A 20,752-nucleotide genomic window follows, 5' to 3' on the forward strand; every position below is an offset into this window, starting at 1 on the left:
TATTTAGTCATTCCTGTTGTGAGCAATGTACAGAAAATTATCCAGTATATTGTATAATGTACCCCAGCAAGAAAGAAAGACAAGGAAAAATAAGAGTGAATGCTGCTCTTTTTCATAATTCTGGACTGCTGAGTAAGATTTTGTCTGTCATACTGCCCAGGATTTTAAAACAGTCCAACGGGATTCCCTGAAAGAAACTATTGAGACCAAGTCTCACTGAATTCAGTGGCAGTTATTTTGAAATACACATGAATTAGATGGTAGGTCATATTTCACAATGTGTGGAAGTTATGTGTGGTGGATCAATCTTTGAATCATTAAAGAAGTTGCTCCTTATTCCAGGCTACTATGGAGCCTTCATCTTCCCCATTGTCTTCACAGGCATGCGTGTACTAGTTTCTGAAGTTAATAGCTTCAGCCTCTAGTAGCTACTAGCTTCTAGCTTTAGTTTTTAAAGGAATATGTTTGGTCCCCTGCATGGTGAAACACTTCTTTCTAAGTTTTCCCACATATATTTATACTGCACTGTAAGTGGTAAAAAGGAAACAATCACATATTTATGTTTTCTATCTCTAATTTACAATTCATATATTTAAATAAAGAGGCACTTGTTTGTAAAAGTTATAATCCTTAAGAATTCATGCAGCAAGAATAACCATATAAGGTACTAATTCTTTATGCCTCCAGTGATTTTATCCCTAACCCATATAATGAATAAAAAAACAGGATAAACTAGAAACTCCTATATCTTTAAATTAAACTACTGATTCCCCCTTTCAATGTATTTTATTACAAAACATACCATATTTTTAGAGTATAAGACGCACCGGAGTATATTTTGCAAAAATGGGCCTGTTTTTATAAAAAGAAATTGCATGCATAGCATTTAGGAGGCTTATAGAGTACTCCGGGGGCTGGGGGGGCAAAATTGAGCAAAAAATGGCACATTTTTCACTCTTTTCTGCCCTCCCCAGCCCCCAGGAGTTCTCTGAAAGCCTTCTACAGACCCTGCACAGCCATTTTGGTGAAGGGGGTGGAGCTTCAGGAGGCAAAAAATGCTATGTTCAGAGTATGACGCACCCAGATTTTTGGCCTTTTTTGAGGGAAAAAGGTGTGTCTTATACGCCGAAAAATATGGTATGTACATTTCCAGCAAGGAGACCAATAATTTATAGGTATCTTATTTAAATCGTTATGTAGGATGTAAGGATACATTATAAGCAGAAGCTATTCTGGCATACAAAGTGCTCTTGCCAGGATTTCACATAGCAATCCTCACTTTTTAATGTTCAAAACTGATAAAATATAATTACAGAAGAAGAAAAGTGCTGACCTCCTGGGTTATGGTTATAGGTTCAGTCACTGGTTTTGGTGGCTGAACCTTTCTTGTCATTTTTTTAAAACTTACAATTGATACCCCTTCCAGCACTTGGAGTGCCTTCATGCAGTGCACAATTTGCATATCGGGTGTTTATAACATTTGTACTTCAAATTTTCCCAGATCCTATTAAACTATTTTCTCATTAGTGATAGGCTGTGTCATTCACATGGGCAGGGCAAAGACTTTTTGAATATAACCCCCCTCCCTTTTTTTTTCTTAAATGAAACACCAATCTAGCTTGATCTGCTTAAAAAGAGTAGAATTTGATCTCATTGTCCATGAGCTTCCACTGAGTGAATGAATAAAGGAGAGTAGCTTTCTTCCTCCACCTGATTAGTAGTAGAGATAGTAGATTCATACATTGCACATTTAATTAAGAAACATTAACCTAAGCGCACAAGGGCAGATGTATTAATGGATCAATCCAGAACCCGAAGGGTGGGCAACCTAACAATGAAGTATTAGCTGAGGTCACCAACATTCAAGGCAATATAAAAGCCAGAAGCAGTTTTAGAATCACAAAAACCTTCTCAATAACCCTTTTTCACCCTTAGCCTTTTGTCCTTTGGACAAAACTGAAAGGTGCATGTGTGTGTGAACGTGTGCATGTGTGCACATGCATAGACATGTGCAAACGTGTGCATGTGCATGCATGCACTGACACACGCACATGTGCAGCAGAGACCCAAAGACCAGCTGGCCGGTGGGAGGGGGGCATCTCAACACCGGCAGCACGGCAAGAGATAAGATGCTATTCTTTTGTGAGCATCTGCTTCATCATTTTCAGGGAAACAGAAGCTCATGAAAGAAACACCACAGAGAACTGATCTGGGGCAATGGAGTGCTTGCCAGCAGATAGGGCTCTATGTGCCACCTCTGGCACACGTGCCATAGGTTCACCATCACGTACCTAGACAGTTGCTTTAGAGCTAGGCACTAGTCCTTAAGCAAGAAAAGTAGGCCAGCATAAAATGTGCTACCCCAATTCCTGAGGCTTATTTTGCCTCAGTACAGTAATTAGGCCAGAGTCTGGTGCCATCATTACTTTCTTGACATGGGACAAATTAAGGAAAGCAATTACTGGAATCCCTCCAGTATTGTTTCTTCTCTTGCCAAGCATGGACTATTAGTGGAAGAAACATTACCACTACTCTCTTTAATCCAGTGTGCAGCAGTAGGCTTGGAATGGATGTTACCTGTCAAATTGTCTCTAACTTATAATATATGCAAGCTATTCCATGTCTGTGACCACTTATCAGTGTAATATATCATGGATCAATATATCAATATAATACATCATGGATGAATTTCCATAGTTAAAACGATTCATAACGTTGAGCTGGAAAAAGTGCTCATCAGGAAATTTGTAACTTTAACTTTACTCTAAGTATATGCAACCGATTTCACTAGTAGTTGCTGAAATGCAACTGCTCAAGGGTGACTGACTCCTGTCATTGGAAGCCAGGTGTCATACAATCTAGCAATAATTTGCTTCCATTTGCATAATTTTAGGTATACTTCCATGAAGACATGTTTCACCGAAAAAATACTTAGTTTAATAAAACGCGCACATAACTGTACTAGTCTAAATTCAGGTTGCTCGAGTGGAGACTGTTTTATTTAGCAAATTATTCTGTGGGACAATAAAGCTAAAAGCCAAGCCAAGCGAACGGGACGGGTTCAAAAATACCAGCGATCTAACACGGCGGTTTCTCCTTGCATTCTTCTTCTATAAAGTTCCTACAAAAGAAGAGGCGGCGAACTCAAGGAATAACTTTCAGAGTATTTACTTTACAACCGGATTGGAGATTGTATTTCAAGAATCACGAACTTTACGCTTCACTTCACGGTGAGCCTGGAGGACCAGGCAATTTGGAACTCAGACCTCGGTACTTACGAACCGTACTAACTACTCGTCCTCCTCCAGAGAGGATTGTACTCCTTGGCAATACCGTAAGGTAAAGAAACGGTGCAAAAGTGTAATTTCCCCGATTCTCTAGCTGTCATTTTGCGACACTTAAGATGGCTGCCTCCATGAGATTAGCGTGCCGCTTCGGTACCGGGAAGGCTACTTAGAGCAGAGTTTCCACCCCCACCCACCGACTTTAAGGAGTTTATAAAGCGGGAGTAGTGCTCCTTCTCCTCCGTGGTCGGACGAAGAAGATTGCAAAAAGGGGCGGGGCAGAAGCGGAAAGGCGCGCATAAATACGAGCGGAGAAGCAGCAAAAACTACTGGTAGTGAAAGGTTGGAGGACTTGGAGCAGGACTTGATACCGATGATCAGGCCTGTAGCGGATCCTTGCTTGTTTGTTGCCCAGATACAATTCGGGGACGGACAAGTGGCAGCAAGAGCCGCGTGGGTGACTTCGGCTTTCTGGAAGTGATGCTGCGCCCCGTGTTGCTGTCGCCTTGTGTTAAAAGTTGCTCCCGGATACTTGCCCAGTTCTGGGCTGAAGGATGTGGAAAGCCCAGGCAGCTTTCTTCGGCTTCCTATTGGAGCAAAGTGGTTTCGGAGGCCGAGAAAATTGTGGGCTACCCGACCTCTTTCATGAGCCTGCGGTGTCTCTTGAGCGACGAGCTGAGCAATATCGCCATGCAGATTCGCAAATTGGTGGGAACCAACCACCCGTTGCTTAACACGGCCAGGTGAGCGTTCAACTGGTCTTTGTTGGCCAGCACATTTCTAGTAAGCCTTTGAAGTCTTGCCAGGAGTTCTTGTTACACCCAAAGGCTCATATTCCCCTCCCCCGACTTCTATTAACATTCTGATCTTGCTCTTCCATAATTAGAACTCTTCTGCTGTCCAAAACTTCTTGTATTTCTTTGACTGAATATATGATACTTCCTTGTTTGGAGTCTGAGTCTACCTGTGTTGACTGAGTAAACACTGGCTGTCTGAAGTCATTTTAAATTAGAGTTGCTTGGAATTAAGTCTAGAGCAGATGCTATTGGTATGTTGCTTTTGAATGTCAAGCGTGTTTTAGAGCAAAGAGCATTTAAGATATGCTAAGTTCTAAGAAGTATGTTAAGAAGATTACAGTCTGGTGTAGAGGTTCATAGGGAATTAGTTTCATCAAGATTTTTTTGCTAGAGATTTATACTTTTGTGGCCTCTCTGAAAAAAAATCAAGAACGTTGCTAATTCTGGATTGTTTAGAATGGATTGTTTAGAGTTGGCTTAATGTGTTTTTTTACTATTGGAACTGCATTATGATCATACTGTTAGTGCAGTATATTATTTACACTGACTCATCTTTTCTACCTTTCTGTTTATTCCTTTATGAAATAGATGGGATCATGCTTTCTTTTACTTACAATGGATTTCTAATAATGCTGAGATAAATAGTTTGGGGCAACTACAGGTGGTCTTCAACTCTAGGACCATAATTGAACTAAAAATTGCTGTTGCTAAGTGAGACAGCTGTTAAATGTCCTATTTTATAAACTTTCTTGCCACCATTAAGTTAGTCACATGGTGGTTAAGTGAAACTGGATTCCCCATTGACTTTGCTTGTCAGAAAGTCACAAAAAGTGATCACATGACGTTGGGTCACTGCACTCATCTTGAATATGAGCGAGTTGCCAAATGCCCAGATTTTGATTCCATGACCATAGAGATGATGCATAGTCATAAGTCATAAGTCACTTTTTTCAGTGCTGCTGTCATTTGAATGGTCACTAAATGAATGATTGTAACTCAGGGATTACCTGTATGTTCCAAAAATAGGTCTGATGTTAGTGTTACTACATCATAAAGGAATTTATCAAAAGTACCTTTATAAAATAATCAGTAGAAATATAGGAACTAAATACAGTGATTTCAAAAGACAGAAAAATAGCTGACACAGGTAAAATCATTTTATGAGCTTTTAAAAACTATTAGTGTGCCAGATATTTTGACTTTTTATAGGCTTCAGTGGCACTTCTACACACTTGGATTAACTTGGAAGAACCATGAAACATAATATTGAGAGTACTTTGCTTCAGGGAATTGAATGTCTTGTTATTACCTTTGAATGTTGTGTCTTAGTGTTCTAAGGAACTTGATTTAAAGATATACCACTGTAAATTAAAACTATTTGATCTCAGTAATTTTTTAATGGAACAATTTTGAAAAAAATGTTTTGATTCAGTATAATTGATTAAAAAAAAGCTGATGATCCAATTAATTTGTCCTTCCATTTCTTAACATATATTTCCTTTTGTCAGTTAAAATGGGTAGGTATGTAAACACCACATAATTCACTGTTGATTCCCCCCCCCCATTGTAATATCCTATGTGGAGAAGTGTCGAGTTCTCAGCCAGTAATGATTGAGGGCTAGTTATACAGATATTTTCAGGGTCTAATACAGTTAAGCAAAATAGTTGATAAAATTAAGAGAATGTAAACAGTTATTGAAGGGAACTAATTGTAAAGTGCTTGTTCCTCCCCCAGTGGTTGAATATTTTCTTTGTTGGTTTACAGTTTTCCCATGTTTTTGGCAGGAGATGTTGAATGTGCTAGTATGGTTTTACATACCTTTACTTTTTAAAAGACTAGAATTCTTAAAATTCTTAAAATAATTAGCTTTCATTTTAAAAAGACAGTTATTGAGGTCTTAAACTTTTTTTAAAATGTAAGTTGTATAAGGTAATTAGTATGAATCACCTTCAGTTCTTTAAATGTTTCATCTATATATCTGTATTCTATTATAATTAGATGAGAGCAGAACTATTATTGATTTGTCTATCTTTAAAAGTTAGAGGAATGTGGTGGCTCAGTGGCTAAGATGCTGAGCTTGTCGATCAGAAAGGTTGGCAGTTTGGAGGTTCGAATCCCTAGTGCCACGTAATGGAGTGAGCTCTTGTTACTTGTCCCAGTTTCTGCCAACCTAGCAGTTCAAAAGCATGTAAAAATGCAAGTAGGAAAATAAGAACCATCTTTGGTGGGAAGGTAATAGTGTTCCGTGCGCCTTTGGCATTTAGTCAGGCTGGCCACATGATCACCGCGACAGTGCTGGCTCTTTGGCTTTGAAACAGAGATGAATACTGCTCCCTAGAGTCAGGAATGACTAGCACATATGTGTGAGGGGAACCTTTACCTTTACCTTAAAGGTTAATTCCAAATGTTTTATAGTGAATGATGGCTTTGTTGAATTATTTAATCTTACTGTAGAATTTTAACTCTTTTACCTTGTTTTTGTTATCATTATTGTAAATGGCCAAGAATCTAGTGAGTGTGGCATAAATACTATCAACCAGTAGTGACAAAAATGGGACTTGCCAATCTTGATGAACTACTTAAAACCTTGTTGGAAGATATAAAAATGTATAGGAATTCTTCTGGAACTCAAATGTAGCCTGGCCAATTAGAATTGTGTAGGTATGCATGGACATACCATTTTTGATTCAGAATATAAAAAAATAAACCTGTACTTATTATTTATGAAACACTGGATGAAAAGAATAAGAAGCCTGGGAGATGTTTTCTGAATATAGCACTCTCAATGTATGCTTATATCTTTCCAGGTAGCTTCTCCTGATCCTTTTGTTGCTTAGAGAAAGTGTGTCTCACTGTGGGTGGCTCTTATATACTTATTTCAGATTGCTGTGTGGGATTTCAGCAAAGTTCTATATAGGTGTTCTACAGTGTTGGTCCTCTTTCATTCCTTCTCTTTGAATATTCTTAATCTTCTGCTACCTACATTCTTCTCAAATGTAGGTAGCAGAAGATTAATAACTCAGCCTACCAAGACATTTGGGATGGATTTGTTTATAGGACTGTGTTATTCACCAAAGAATTTGGCAGCTATTCTATATATAGCCACATATTTCTTTACCATTCCAATTTATATATAGGTGTACATAGCCACCAGAGAGAATGAATACATTGTACTCAATATTTGTTTCAAAGCCATGACAAGAAGATGCTCAACTGATCCCCTAACTCAACCATTCTAATGTAATGGTTAGAATGCAGGTTAGCAGCAGGCTACTTCTGCTGACTCCTGGTTTCCAGCAGTTCAGTTCTCACCGGCTCAAGGTTGACTCAGCCTTCCATCCTTCCGAGATTGGTAAAATGAGGAAACAGATTGTTCGGGGCAATATACTGACTCAGTAAACCGCTTAGAGAGAGTTGTAGAGCACTGTGAAACGGTATATAAGTCTAAGAGCTATTGCTACTGCCCTGAAAAATTGTCTACATTGTGAGGATGATTTAGTAATGCACAAGTATATTTTGGTTCATGCAGAAATTATGAATGAAATATTGACACTATATTAATATTCATTGATCCTAATTTTCTGAGTCCTTGCAACATTTTGTTTCAGAACATGGTTTTTTGGAGCCACAACATTTCATTGTGTAACCATATTGATTCAGCAATTGGCTGCGCCAGTTTAGATTGCTGCTGTTTAGTAATTGTTCACAAATATAATTGTATTAATAAATATTCCAACTAATATGTGCACTTTCAACTAAATTTCTCTTGGAGTGAAAGTAATGCTGGCGTAACTATACAAGGGACAGCAGGAACCAGCAATTTCTGTCCCTCCCTCCCTCTCCCTCTTCCCCTCCCCCTTTCCCTCTCCATTCATTTATGTGGTTTATTTAGTAGATATTTAACTTGCTGATTATTTTGCTTGCAATTTTAAGGAACAGATTGCAGTTACCAAATGAGGGGGGCGGTGTATATCAAACATTTTTACCAAGACTACATCTTGTATTGGAATCAGATTAACACAGTTACATTCACACAACCAACCTAAGGATACATGCAAGGTATTTGAACCAGTAATATTTCCAAATTATTAGAAAATATAATATCCAAACTTAGAGTGGCACTGTGGCCTAGAGGGGAAGATGTTCTCACTTGGAAGGTTGAGAATTCAATCCTAGGCAGCGGCAGATGTTTCCCAGGGTGCCAAGAGAAAATATCTGCTGTGAACTCCAAGTAGGCATCAGGAAGGGCTTCTGGCCAGTAAATGTTCAGCTTCATTTGGTCACCCGGACTCCACCCAAATAAAGGGATTAAAAGGTCATAAAAAGTTGTGTGTATGTGTATTGCAGATATTGCAGATACACACAACTTTTATTAAATATTTTTTTAATATAAAAACTAATATAGATTTTAAACTAATGTAAAGTTTCCGATTTTCTGTACAGCAGTTATAGTACAAGTGTAAGTTTATGTCTTACTCTAAGATTACAACTGACCTCTTTTCTTTCTATTTGGTTTAATCATGAAAACCATAAATCATGTTCATTTTTTCAATTTCATGCTAAAAGTCTATAAGGGATTTCCAGTCAATAATAAATGTAGATACTATATTTCATCAAAGTAGTCAATAAGGCTCTCTCAGCAAGATGCATCATTTTCTCAAACATTTTCCATTCAAGTAATGCCAAATCTCCGCATTTTTATGCATAGAATAATTTCCCTGCAGGGAAAGTTCTATGACTTTTTTCCAATTGTTTGTGTACCAGTCCCAAAAGGAAGATCTCTGGTTTCAATTGTATATTGATCTTTTAAGTTCCTTTAAATCAGTGGATGTACTTGAATCCAGGATTTTTTAGTTTTTTACATGTGCATCAAAGATGATTAAAAAGACCCTCATTCACATTTCCAGCATAAATTTGAAGTGCCTTTATACATTCTAGACCAGTGATGGCTAACCTTTTTCTAAAGGTGTGCCAAAATTGTGTGCGTGTGCCCACCCATTTGCACATATGGGCGCATGCCCCCCACATGGGGGGGCGGAGTTTTTTCCCTGCCCAGACTCTGGAGGCTTTCCTGAAGTCTGGGGAGGGCGAAAATGGGCTTCCCCCAGCTCCCCAGAAGACCCAAAATCAGCAAGTTGGTGTGTGCATGTGCGCTGGAGCTGAGGACTGCCATGCCAGCAAATATGGCTCCACATGCCACCGGTGACACACATGCCATCGGTTCACCATCACAGTTCTAGACAATTTCCTTGGTGAAAAATACCAACTTTCATCTGATAAACATTCTTTTTAAGATTTTAACAATGTAAATCTCTATCCTTTCAACCACATATTTGCCCATTGTTCCATCTGTGTATTATAGCCAAAACTTTTAGCCTATTTTATCATATAGCTTTCAATATAAGTAAATACATTTTAGCAATTGTTCACCATTTGTGCACAATTCTGTTTTACAGAATATTTAAAACCATACATTCTTTTGTCTGTTTTACATCTTTTTAATAATTCCATATGAGAGAACATTGATATAATTATATCCCTCTACCACCAGTTCTCATGATTTTATTTTACATACCCCTTGACAAAATTCTGGTATCTCGATAGGTTAGCCATTTGTGTTTTCATATTATTTGCTTTTATGCTGAGAGCTACAGGGGTATTTTGGGGCACAAACTAGGTTTGTATCTATTTTATATTCTCAATATGGTGACTCTTAACATAATGGTTTTTAAAATCCGTATTAACCTTAATCCACGCTACCCAAATCTCAGGTCATGTCCTTTTAACTTCAAAGCCTTGTTTTTCAGCAGCATTTGACTCTCATTGAAATCAAAAAGCTAGCTGCAAAAATCCCAGTCTTCTTTCCTTTGCACCTTGTAGCATATTTTTCTCTACCACACACATTTAGATATATTCTTCTTCTACCATTTAAATGGTGCATCAGTTGTCAAAACAGTTATTGTCTGAAATGAAAACATCATTCAAGAAGACATTTTTATCACAGGAATTCTCCCAAACAATGACAATTGTAATTACTTCCATCTTAACATATCTTTAACTTCATTCCATACCTTAATCCAATTATTTTGAAATAACATACAGTACATGTTTGTCATAATGATGCCCAAACATTTTACCTTCTCAATCTTAAAGTCTGTTTTACTTATCAGTTCTATTTGATCTTCTGCTTTTATATTTTTGTTAACATCTTCATCTTATGTTTATTAATTTTAAAACCTGCTAATGTACCATTTTTAAAATTTCCCATAATATTTCTATCCTCTTTCAAGGATCTTTAAGAACCAGCACCAAATCATCCACAAAAACCTTTAATTCGTAAGTTTCTTTTTAAATCTTCACTCCTACAATTCTCTCGTTGTCTTTTCGTTTTTCAATATTTCCAGAACTAAAATAAACAATAGAATTGCAATTTCTTTATAAAGCTGTGTTTCCTTCAGAAAGCTTTCGGAAAGGTAGCAGTGGGAGACTAGGTTGAAGCAGCCATACTGAAAGATGAAGCCAACATGTAAGCAGGGTGGACAAAAGCCAGGAATCTTGTCTAAAAGATCCCATTGGGAAGGTTGTTAAGAAGGAACCAAGTTGTTAAGGAAACAAAAGAAAAAAATATCATGTGAACCAGGCCAAAAAAGTTGGGCTTGTGTACATGGAACACCCCTCCACCCAAAGTCACAGCAACAGCTACGAAGCTTGTATCAAGCAAAATTAGCAGCCAGTCCTGTGAATCAGAAAGCAAAGATTTTGGAGGTTAATAGGCTCCTGAATCCTGCTCACTCTTTGAGTTGTTTTTGAACCCAGATTTGGCAGCTTCCATCCCTCTACTTCGGGGTGTACAACTATTTTTTGACCAGTGGATTTCAACTGCCAAATTTCCAGAGCCACCCATGGTGGCTCAGGGATTCTGGGATGTGCAGAACACATATCGTAAAGGGGCCATAGTTGTCCACCCCTACTCTACCTAGGCAACTAGTTGAGCAGGATTTGGGTAAGCATGGATGAGTGTGTGTGTGTGTGTGTGTGTGTTTGTACGTAAGAAAGAGGAAATGAACATTAATAACCAGTAAAGTTGTGCTGTTACTTTAAATTCACAGGGTCTCCAAGTATTCCAAAGTATCTGTCATGCCTCAGTGTTTGGATGAAAATTATTTGAATGTGTCTTTATTTGAATTGAAATTGAATTTAATAACATTTATATGTCGCCCAATCCCGTAGGACTCTGGGCAGCTTACAATACAAAATAAAATAAAAATAAAAATATAAGGAAAAGAAAAGATAGATTTAAAACCAACACTCTATGCACTCAGTTCTAGATGGGGCTGGACCGTATTTTGGGGTCAACAGCCCCAGGCCTGCCGGAAGAGCCAGGTTTTAGTGGCTTTTCAGAAGGCCGAGAGAAGCGTCCGGATCTCTGCGGGGAGATTGTTCCACAGGGCCGGAGCAGCTACAGAGAAAGCCCTCCCCCGAGTGGTCGCCAACCGGCATTGCCCGGTCGACGGGACCCGGAGGAGGCCCAGCCTGTGAGATCTTATGGGTCGTTGGGAGGTATGTGGCAGGAGGCGGTCCTGCAGGTATCCAGGTCCCAAGCCATGTAGGGCTTTAAAGCTTAATTAATTAATTAATTAATTATTTTCCTGGCTGTTGTTCAAAGCTGTGTGTTTAATGTTCTCTAACTGCACCTATTTGGAAAGTCCAGGTAGAAAGTAAGGTGGGGCATAGAAGATCTGCATGCTTCAATAGGCTGTAAGTGTAACTATCAGCCGAACATGGAGGGAAGTATGTGTGACAGCTCAGCTTTATAAAGACAACATAGCTTGTATAGTTTAGTTTCATGTTCACATGAAAATATTTTCATTTATGATTTTCTTTAGGAGAATGCAGCCTGCAAGGGAAGAGTAATGCAATTTCGAGGGCCATTGCATTGTTGATGTAACTGAAATCCTGATTTGGTATTAAGTCTGAAAGGGGACAATTTATCAGTTCTCAATAAGGGTGGAGATAGCATCCATGCATGGGTTGACACTGTCCGTGCTCTGGTTGGACTGAGTCTGATTACTAATTAATTAACCCCCTATATAACCCGCCCCCAGTTTCCGACTCAATCCACTCTTGGACGGTCGTGTTATCCATTCCATCTCTGATATATGTTGCTGATTAATCTGAATAATTTGACAATTCCTGCTTGCATTGACTGTGGGTACTGCCATATCCAGGGCTCTAAAGCCTGGTGCACCAAACATGTCATCGGGGTTCCAAGACATTATGTGGAGGCTATAAAACGGCATCGCAGCAGGGTTGAAGGAAAAGGCCGCAGGCCCACAGGTGGTACTTCCTCAGGCAACACCCCTCATTGGGGTGCTGTTCCTACAGCCCAACCTCCACCAGCTGAGCCTGACCACTGCTCCTCCCCAGCCTCGGAGGAAGGGAGATCAGGGAGGCGGACTTGTCAGAGCAGGAGGGGCCTATTCCTGACAAACCCACCTACACCGGCCTCTTTCTGTTTACCCCACTATTGTGTAAGGCCAAGGCATCTTCTTTGGTGGGGGATCAAGTGGTAAAGGAGCCCCCTCCGCAGGCTCAGTCAACCAGTGTTTGGTTTACCGAACATAAGATGGAAGCTGATGTCATCCCGGCTCCACAACTATTTGTAGACACAATTCGTCGACAATGGTCCACTCTCACATCTGGACTGGCTTACTCAGCCAATGACAGGCGTTTTTATAAAGTCACTGAGACTATTGACAAGTCACTGCTGTGGCCTACAATCGAAGCCTCGATAGCCGCTTTGTACACTAACACTACCATGCCAGGGGCGCAAGAAGATATCCTCAGACCGGAGGATAGGCGAGTGGATCAGGTCCTCCAACGGGGCCACCAGGCAGCCACCTGGGCAGTACGGGACTCGATGGTGGCGTCCTTTTTCTCCCACTCTAGCCTTTGCTGGCTACAACAGCTGCAAGAGCGAATCCCGGCCGGGATGCAAGAACCCATCAGGACTTGAATAAAATTGTAGCTGCTGTGCAATTTACCTCAGATGCCACTTTGAGCACTACTCGGTTCGCCTCCAGGGCAATGGTGTCATTGGTAGCCTCACGCAGGCTTCTCAGGCTGTGGCAGTGGCAAACAGACGTCAAACGTAAATGGTGCTTGGCATTGAGCCATATGCGGGGGGAGGCTATTTGGGGATTCTCTCACTCCCCTATTGATAGAGGATAAGGATAAACGCAAAATTCTTCCATCCAACCCCAAGAAGGGGTTCTCATGATCGACACCCTATCCTAGAAGTCAGCCCTTTCGGGCCCAGGAATATGGGGGCCCCACCCGGTAACTGGAGTACTGTCCCTCGAGTTATCACCCACAGGGAGGATTCTTTCAGCAGCCTAGGAAACAACAGTATCTGCCACAGACGTATAACCAATCTAAGTGTCCCTTTTGGGGGGGAGGTAACCGATACTACTGCAGACCTTAATCCCTCTCAGGAACAGTTCCCCATTGGAGGCAGGTTATGTTTTTTCGCTGACCAATGGGAAGCCACAACCACTGATGCCTGGGTTAGGGCCACGGTCAGGTTCGGTCTGACCCTGGAATTTGTTTCCCCTCCCCCAAAGTTTTTCCTTCATGGCCTGTTTCTACCAACCCCAGAGAGGATTTCTCATGCAATTAGCCATCCAGCACCTCCTGGACATTAGAGCCATACAGGAAATTCCTGCAAACCAAGCAGGCCATGGGTTCTATTCCATTCTATTTGTAATACCAAAGTCCTCAGAGGGCTGGAAGGCCATTCTAGATTTGAAACGGTTGAGTAAGTATGTTTAGATGTTTAAAATGCATTCTTTAATCACCCTTTTGGAAGGTATTCGCGAAAGCGATTTTCTTCGATCAACCTCACAGGGGCGTACTTGCATGTGCCCATCCTGAAGGAGCATTGGCAATTCTTACGTTTTTGTTACCAATCATATCATTATCAATACAGAGCGTTGCTTTTTGGCCTTTCTTCTGCACCTTGAGTTTTTACTAAACTGTTGGTGGTCCTTGCAGAATACCTGCGCACCATTCCTGTGAGGGTACAACTTTATTTAGATGACATATTGGTACACTCAACCTCCAGGGACAGGGCTTTGTATGATCTCCATCTCACGTTGAATGTGTTAAGGATTCATGGGTTTTCCATCAATGAAGCTAAGAGCCATTTTACACCCACAACTCGTATTCTACATTTAGGGGCTTGAATGGATACTGAGGCGGGTCAGGTCTTCCTTTCAGAGCAGCGCCTTAACAGCTTCAAGCAGATGGTCACAGAGGTGTTATGCAGTCACTGGGTGTCCCTAGCTACGCTCTCCAAGCTATTGGAGAAAATGGTTTCTACTATATCCATTGTGCCCTGGGCTATATTACATACAAGGGAATTAGAATGGTTCCTCCTCCCCTACCAGAAGTCTAACCGCAGTGTTTCCTTGACTAAAGTGCCTTTACCCCAGGTGCTTTGCCAATCTATTGGTGGAAGTCACCGGCCATTGAGAGGGGGTGTCATTTTAGGATTTTCGAAAGAGTGACGGTTACCACAGATGCTAGCCTGTACAGTTGGAGTGCCCATATGGGGACACAAATGGCACAAGGACAATGGTCCCAGGAGGAGGCAGAGCAAAGCATTAACTGGTTGGAACTGCGGGCCATCAGGTTGGCCCTGTTGAAATTTCGGGATTCCATCTCGGGGCAGCATGTCCTTATTATAACCAACAGTATGGCAGGTAAGGCCCACATTGATAGGCATGGGGGAACAAGGTCTGGTGGTGTTATGTCAGAGGTCGATGTCCTAGTCTCCTGGGCAGAGGATAATCTCTTATCCATTTCAGCGGAGCATATTTCTGGCACTGCTAATGTCACTGCGGATTGGCTGAGCAGGGCTATAGTTGATCAAGCCAAATGGCGACTGCATCTTTGTCTTTTTCAGGAGATCACGCAGCGGTACAGATTCCCGATCATAGACCTGTTTGCCATCCCGCCCAACACCCAGCTCCCGAGGTTTTTCACACAGTTCAACACACCTGGAGCGGAAGGAGTGGATGTCCTTCACAGCCCCTGGCCCAGGGGTCTCCTCTGTGCTTTTCCCCTGGTCCCTGTCCTCCCCAGAGTCATCCGCAGGGTCATCTGCACCAGGGTGAAGGTAATCCTTCTGGCACTATACTGGCCAAGGCGCCCTTGGTTTGCCGACCTGCAGTGGAGAGACCTTGGAGGATTCCACCAGACAAGGTTGTCCTGACCCAGGGGTCATTGGAACACCCTGACCCCCAGTGGCTGCAGTTGACCATTTGGTGGTTGAACAGCTCACGCTGAGGGACAGCAGTCTCTCGGACAGGGTCATCTCCATCATACAAGCCTCCAGGAGACCATCAACAGTCCGCATCTACAATGCCACCTGGAAAAATATTTCTCGTTGGTGTGCGGCCAAGCACATTTCACTGGTTCACTTCACCATCCCTTAGGTTCTGGAATTTCTCCAGGATGGTCTGGAGAAGGGGTTAGCACCTAGTACTCTTAGGAGACAGGTGGCTGCATTGAGCACCGTACTCACCTGGGGTGGGGGACAATTGCTGTCACATCATCCCAATGTGCGGGGATTCCTTAAAGGTGTGGTTAATGTAAGACCACCCACAGTGCATAGATATCCGACCTGGGATCTGGCGAAAGTCCTGGAGGCTCTGGTAGATCTGCCCTTTGAACCCCTTCAGGAGGTGTCCTTACAATTACTTACCTGGAAGGTAGCATTCCTGGTGGCAGTGACATCAGCGAGACACATATCTGAACTACGTGCTTTGTCGTTGAGGGAGGACCTCTGTAGGTTCCATGCAGACAGGGTGATCCTTAGACTGGATCCCTCTTTTATGCCGAAGGTTGGTTCCTGGTTCCACCGCACACAGGAGGTACTGTTGCCAGATTTTTGTCCCTCTCCCAGACACGAATTGGAACACCAATGGCACAAGTTAGATATGCGTCGGGCGTTGCAAATTTACCTTGAGCAAACGGCAGAAACCAGACAATCAGAAGCCTTTTAAATTTTGTTCCAGTCTCCTTCCCTGGGACAAAAGGTCTCAGTGGCTACTATCGAGGCAGGTGAGTCAGACATTGCATAGCAGCAGCGTATGACTCACGCCAGGAGAGGGTGCCAGCAGTGGTAACGGCCCATTCTACAAGAAGCGCTGCCACTATGACGGCTTGGGCGACTCAGGCTTCCCTGGAGGAAATTTGCAAAGGGTGCTATGTGGGCCTCTCCGTTCCCTTTCATCCACAATTACAAGCTTGATAAGTTCGCATTTGCAGACGCTTCCTTTGGCAGATGAGTTCTGCACGCCGTTCGGTTGGGCAGGTCAGTTTTGGAACAGTCAATTGCCCACCCTTGAGGATGGTACGGCTTGTGTATGTCCCATGCATGGATGCTACCTCCACCCTTATTGAGAAAGGACATTGGTAACTTACCTGATACGCCTCTTCTAATAAGATGGAGATAGCATCCTGCCCCAGCCCAGGATTTGACTGTTCCTTGTTTCTACAGGACTGTTTTTCTGTTCTGAGAAGTTTATCTCGCCAGGTTGATGATGTTCTTTTGGCTACCTTTTTTTATGAATCACTAAATTTGATCTTGTTTGGATACCATGTGGATTCTGTCTTTTTTCCTCTTCGCCAGAAACTGGGTGGTATACTCATGGAGGCGGGTTATATAGGGGGTTAATTAATTAGCAATCAGACTCAGTCCAGTCAGAGCACGGACAGTGTCAACCCAGGCATGGATGCTATCTCCACCTTATTAGAAGAGTCATATCAGATAAGTTACTAACGTCCTTTCTCATTTCATTAAGTGTTCCATTCAGGTTTTTATAGGTCTCCTGAAAAAGATTCATTCTTTTGTCTTAAAACACTGTATTTTGAAAATGTGGGTGTCAGAAGGAATTTAACAAAAGATAGCTAATTAACAAAAGATTACCTAAGAAACAAAATGTATAGTGAGAGAATGAAAATTTACTAACATTTGACTGCAATAGTAAGTTCTGTGGGTAGTATACCTGGATTGTTAAATAATTCAAATATACAGTACTGTAGTACTAAAGTTTTTATTGACATGCTGGCAAAGAAACACAGGCATTCTTTTTGCCATCTGTTTATAATGCTATATAAAGAAAATGATGCTGGTTGCTGTGGAAACGAACATTTCCAAAACCACAAGTTGCTTAAATGTCTCACCTTTTGAAATCTTGAGCTTTCTCAGGGAGGAACACATCTATGGGAAATATATCAGAATTTTCAAGTTACTTTTCCACAAATTATTAACTGTAAAGGGTTCAATATCTATGTTGTGTGAAAAGTATAATCTTTGTTCACAGTTAATAGATTGCTTGATATTGTGGAAACAATAGTACTTTAGTTACTAAAACTAACTGTCATCTGCTTTTGTACACAATAATATTATATGGATGATGGGATTGTGCAACAGACTGAAAGTATCATAACATACGTTTTACAAAATGGAATTTCTGTATAGGACCTAGGTGGTTTTTTTGGACCTCTATTCTTCTTTTCTTTGTGCTTCTTCAATAAACATCATGTATGACACATATATTAATTTTTAAGCCGCTCCTTAAAATTTCTGAAAGATACAACTTCTTTAACAGTGCAAAAAAGAGATGCTTTTTATATGTGCAAATAGAAATTGTAGAGCACTCTTTCAAATGCTTTGCCCAGTTCTGATACCGTGTTTCCCCAAAAATAAGACACACCCTGCTAATAAGCCCAATTGGGCTTTAGAGAGCATGCACCATAATAAGCCCTCCCCCCAAAATAGGCCTGCCTCCAACTATTTAAGTGCATGCGCAGCTGGTCCCTGCCATTACCACTGTACCACCTATTGGTACAGCTTCTAGGGCAAAAAGAGGGCCTACCGCAAAAAGAGCTGCAGGCCAAGCAAAGTGCTTCACACTCCATTCCCTCCCGTGCAAAAAGCCTGCTGCAAAAAGAACGGCAGGCCAGCAATGCAATCACCCCCTCCTGCCTGTTCCCTCTCGCACAAAAAAACACCGCCCACCCCACCCCAATGGTAAAGGCAGCCTGCCTGGTTCCCTTCCCCGCCGCCCCTTTAGCGAGGGATGGCAGGTGGGGGGGGGAAGAAGCAAGGCGCGCATCCTAGCGCTACCAGACTGATAGCTCCACTGCGTTCCTCGCCCTTCCGTTTATTGAAGCCCCTTGTAAAAAAAACCTCACGAGTTGAATTCATGAGTTTTTTTTTACAAGGGGATCCACTGGACAAAAGGGCGAGGAACACGGCGGACCTGGAAAGGTAAGAGGTGCGCCTTGCAGCCCAACACACCCACCTCGCCCCAATGGTAAAGGCAGCCTGCCTGGTTCTCTTCCCCGCCGCGTCTTTAGCGAGGGCCCCTTTGCAAAGGATGTATTAGCTATTCCCCAGCATTTTGGGGTGGGGGGATTGCAAAGGGTTTATTAGCTATTCCCCAGTATTTTGGGGTGGGGGGGAATGCAAAGGATTTATTAGATTTTCTAGCTCGGACCCGAGGCAACTGGAAACTCGACACAAAACACTTTCTCCCTCCGTGCCTCTCTCTTTCTCCCTTCCCTTCCTCCGATTGGCTGGCAGCTAACTGTCTCTTGAGCCCAAAAGGCCAGGGTGAAGAGTATCTCTCCCAAAGGCCCGTGAGGAAGGGCTGGGGACAGAAGAGAGGACAAACAGCCAGGTGCCTCACAACGGAGGCAAAGTGATAAGAGGTGGATGACTGGGGGAGAAACCCTGGGAGCGAAATAGGCGGGCAAAGGGCAGGAGGAAAACAGTCCCATTCCACGCTAGGATGCGTGTCTCGCTTCTCCCCCTCACCCCTCGCTAAAGGGACATCGAGGAAGGGAAGAAGCCAGGCAGCTATTACATTGGGGGTGGGGTGGGAGGTGGCAGGCCAGCAATGCACCTCGCACCCCATTACCTCTCACACAAAAAGAACACCTCCCACCAAGCCCCAATGATAACGGCAGGCCTGGCTGCTTCCCTTCCCCGACGCCCCTTTAGTGAGGAGTAGCAATGGTGGGGAGAAGCGAGACGTGTGTCCTAGTGCTACGGGAGACTGACAGCTCCACTGTGCTCCTTGCCCTTTCGTCCTTGTAAAAAAAAACCTCGTGAGTTCAACTTGTGAGGTTTTTTTTACAAGGGGCTTCACTGGACGAATGGGCGAGGAATGCAGCGGTGCTGAACAAGTAAGAGGCATGCCTCGCTTCTCCCCCTCCACCTGCCACCCCTCGCTAAAGGGATGGTGGGGAAGGGAACCGAGCAAGATGCCTTTACCATTGGGGCAACGTGGGTGGTGTTGGGCCGCGAGGCCCACCTCTTACCGTTCCAGGTCTGTCGCATTCCTCGCCATTGTGTCCAGGGAAGCCCCTGGTAAAAAGAAAGAAAGAAACCCTTCTCGCGACTTCAAGAAGTTTGATAGAACTCGCGAGAAGTTTTTTTTTTAACTAGCGGCTTCTCTGGATGCAATGGCGAGGAACGTGATAGAGTTGGAAAGGTAAAAGGTGCGCCTCGCTTCTCACCTGCCCCAGAAAATAATAAGCCCTCCCCTATAATAAGCCCAAGGCCATATTTCGTGGGTCAAAAAAAATAAGACCCTGTCTTATTTTCGGGGAAACACGGTACCTACTAGAGCTGTCCAGAAATCTAGGTTCAGAAGGTAACTGTAGGAAACATGTTCAGGTAGCTGCATCGTTTGCTAGGTTTATATAGCTTCCCTCCACAGGTAATGTACAGTCATTGTGAAATTATGTTTTGGATAAGGGGTTCCTGACAGTTCTTGTGTGTGCATTTATATCTGGTACAAGTAATCCCAACCCAACCATGATTTCTCAGTCTGCCCTTTCTCTTTAATCCACTTGCTCTTCCATCATATTTTTTTCAGCTTCTAGTTTATTCTTTCTAATCAATTTATATCAGGGCATTTCTTTCATACTGTTCACTCACTGTTTTCAGTCCACAGTCATTCAGCATCCATTAATTCTTGATCATTTCTTGTCATGTTTTTTGATGCACCTAAGTACTTTGTTTCCATGTTTAACTTATTTTTTATGTTACCACTGACTGACTCTTGACTCTGTACTGCCCTCTTGTTAGATATAAGACAATCTATGCAGAGCTATTTTCACATGGTTTCAATATTCATTATTTATAAGAGACCATGTACTTACTGAGTATTATTCTACCAGCAGTTGTGTGCCTTAAAATTTCTTAATATTTAATGAACATTCCACTAAGGCACAGAAATTCATTTATACCCAACATATTTTTAGACATATGTTGTAGGTAATTTGCAATTATTCACTTTATTTTTCTTGTCACATGCAACACAGATTTAATGTATTCTGTAAATGCTGCCATTAAAGTTACAATGTATTTTAAAGTGTGGACCTGAATTGTTAATCATGTTTCAACTTCTTCCTTGAATTCTTCTAAGCATTTTAAAAGGTATGTGTTTAGTCTTTGCACTATACACTTATTTGTCTGATGATCTATAGATACGATTGCTAAAATGTAATTGTTGAATGGCCTTTGTGTAAATTATCCTCCAACGTTTGTCCCTCTTTTTGCCAAAAAGGTTTCAATGAATAGAAACCAC

The 20,752-nt window shown here is 42.0% G+C and overlaps 1 protein-coding gene across 1 annotated transcript in view; it reads left to right on the top strand.

Annotated features, from left to right (window-relative positions):
- The first annotated feature begins 3,393 nt into the window (after nt 1–3,393).
- PDSS2 (decaprenyl diphosphate synthase subunit 2) overlaps nt 3,394–20,752 on the top strand; it is an 84,290-nt gene continuing 66,931 nt past the window's right edge. The window contains exon 1 of the mRNA XM_014068264.2: nt 3,394–4,027. Within this exon, the coding sequence (XP_013923739.2) occupies nt 3,765–4,027 (263 nt within the window). The 5' untranslated portion in view covers nt 3,394–3,764. The remainder of the gene's footprint in view (nt 4,028–20,752) is intronic.

Source organism: Thamnophis sirtalis, unplaced genomic scaffold (genome assembly GCF_051295495.1).
Source record: "Thamnophis sirtalis isolate CommonGarterSnake01/CBP01778 unplaced genomic scaffold, rThaSir2_p1.2 scaffold_6, whole genome shotgun sequence".
Taxonomy (NCBI): Eukaryota; Metazoa; Chordata; class Lepidosauria; order Squamata; family Natricidae; genus Thamnophis; species Thamnophis sirtalis.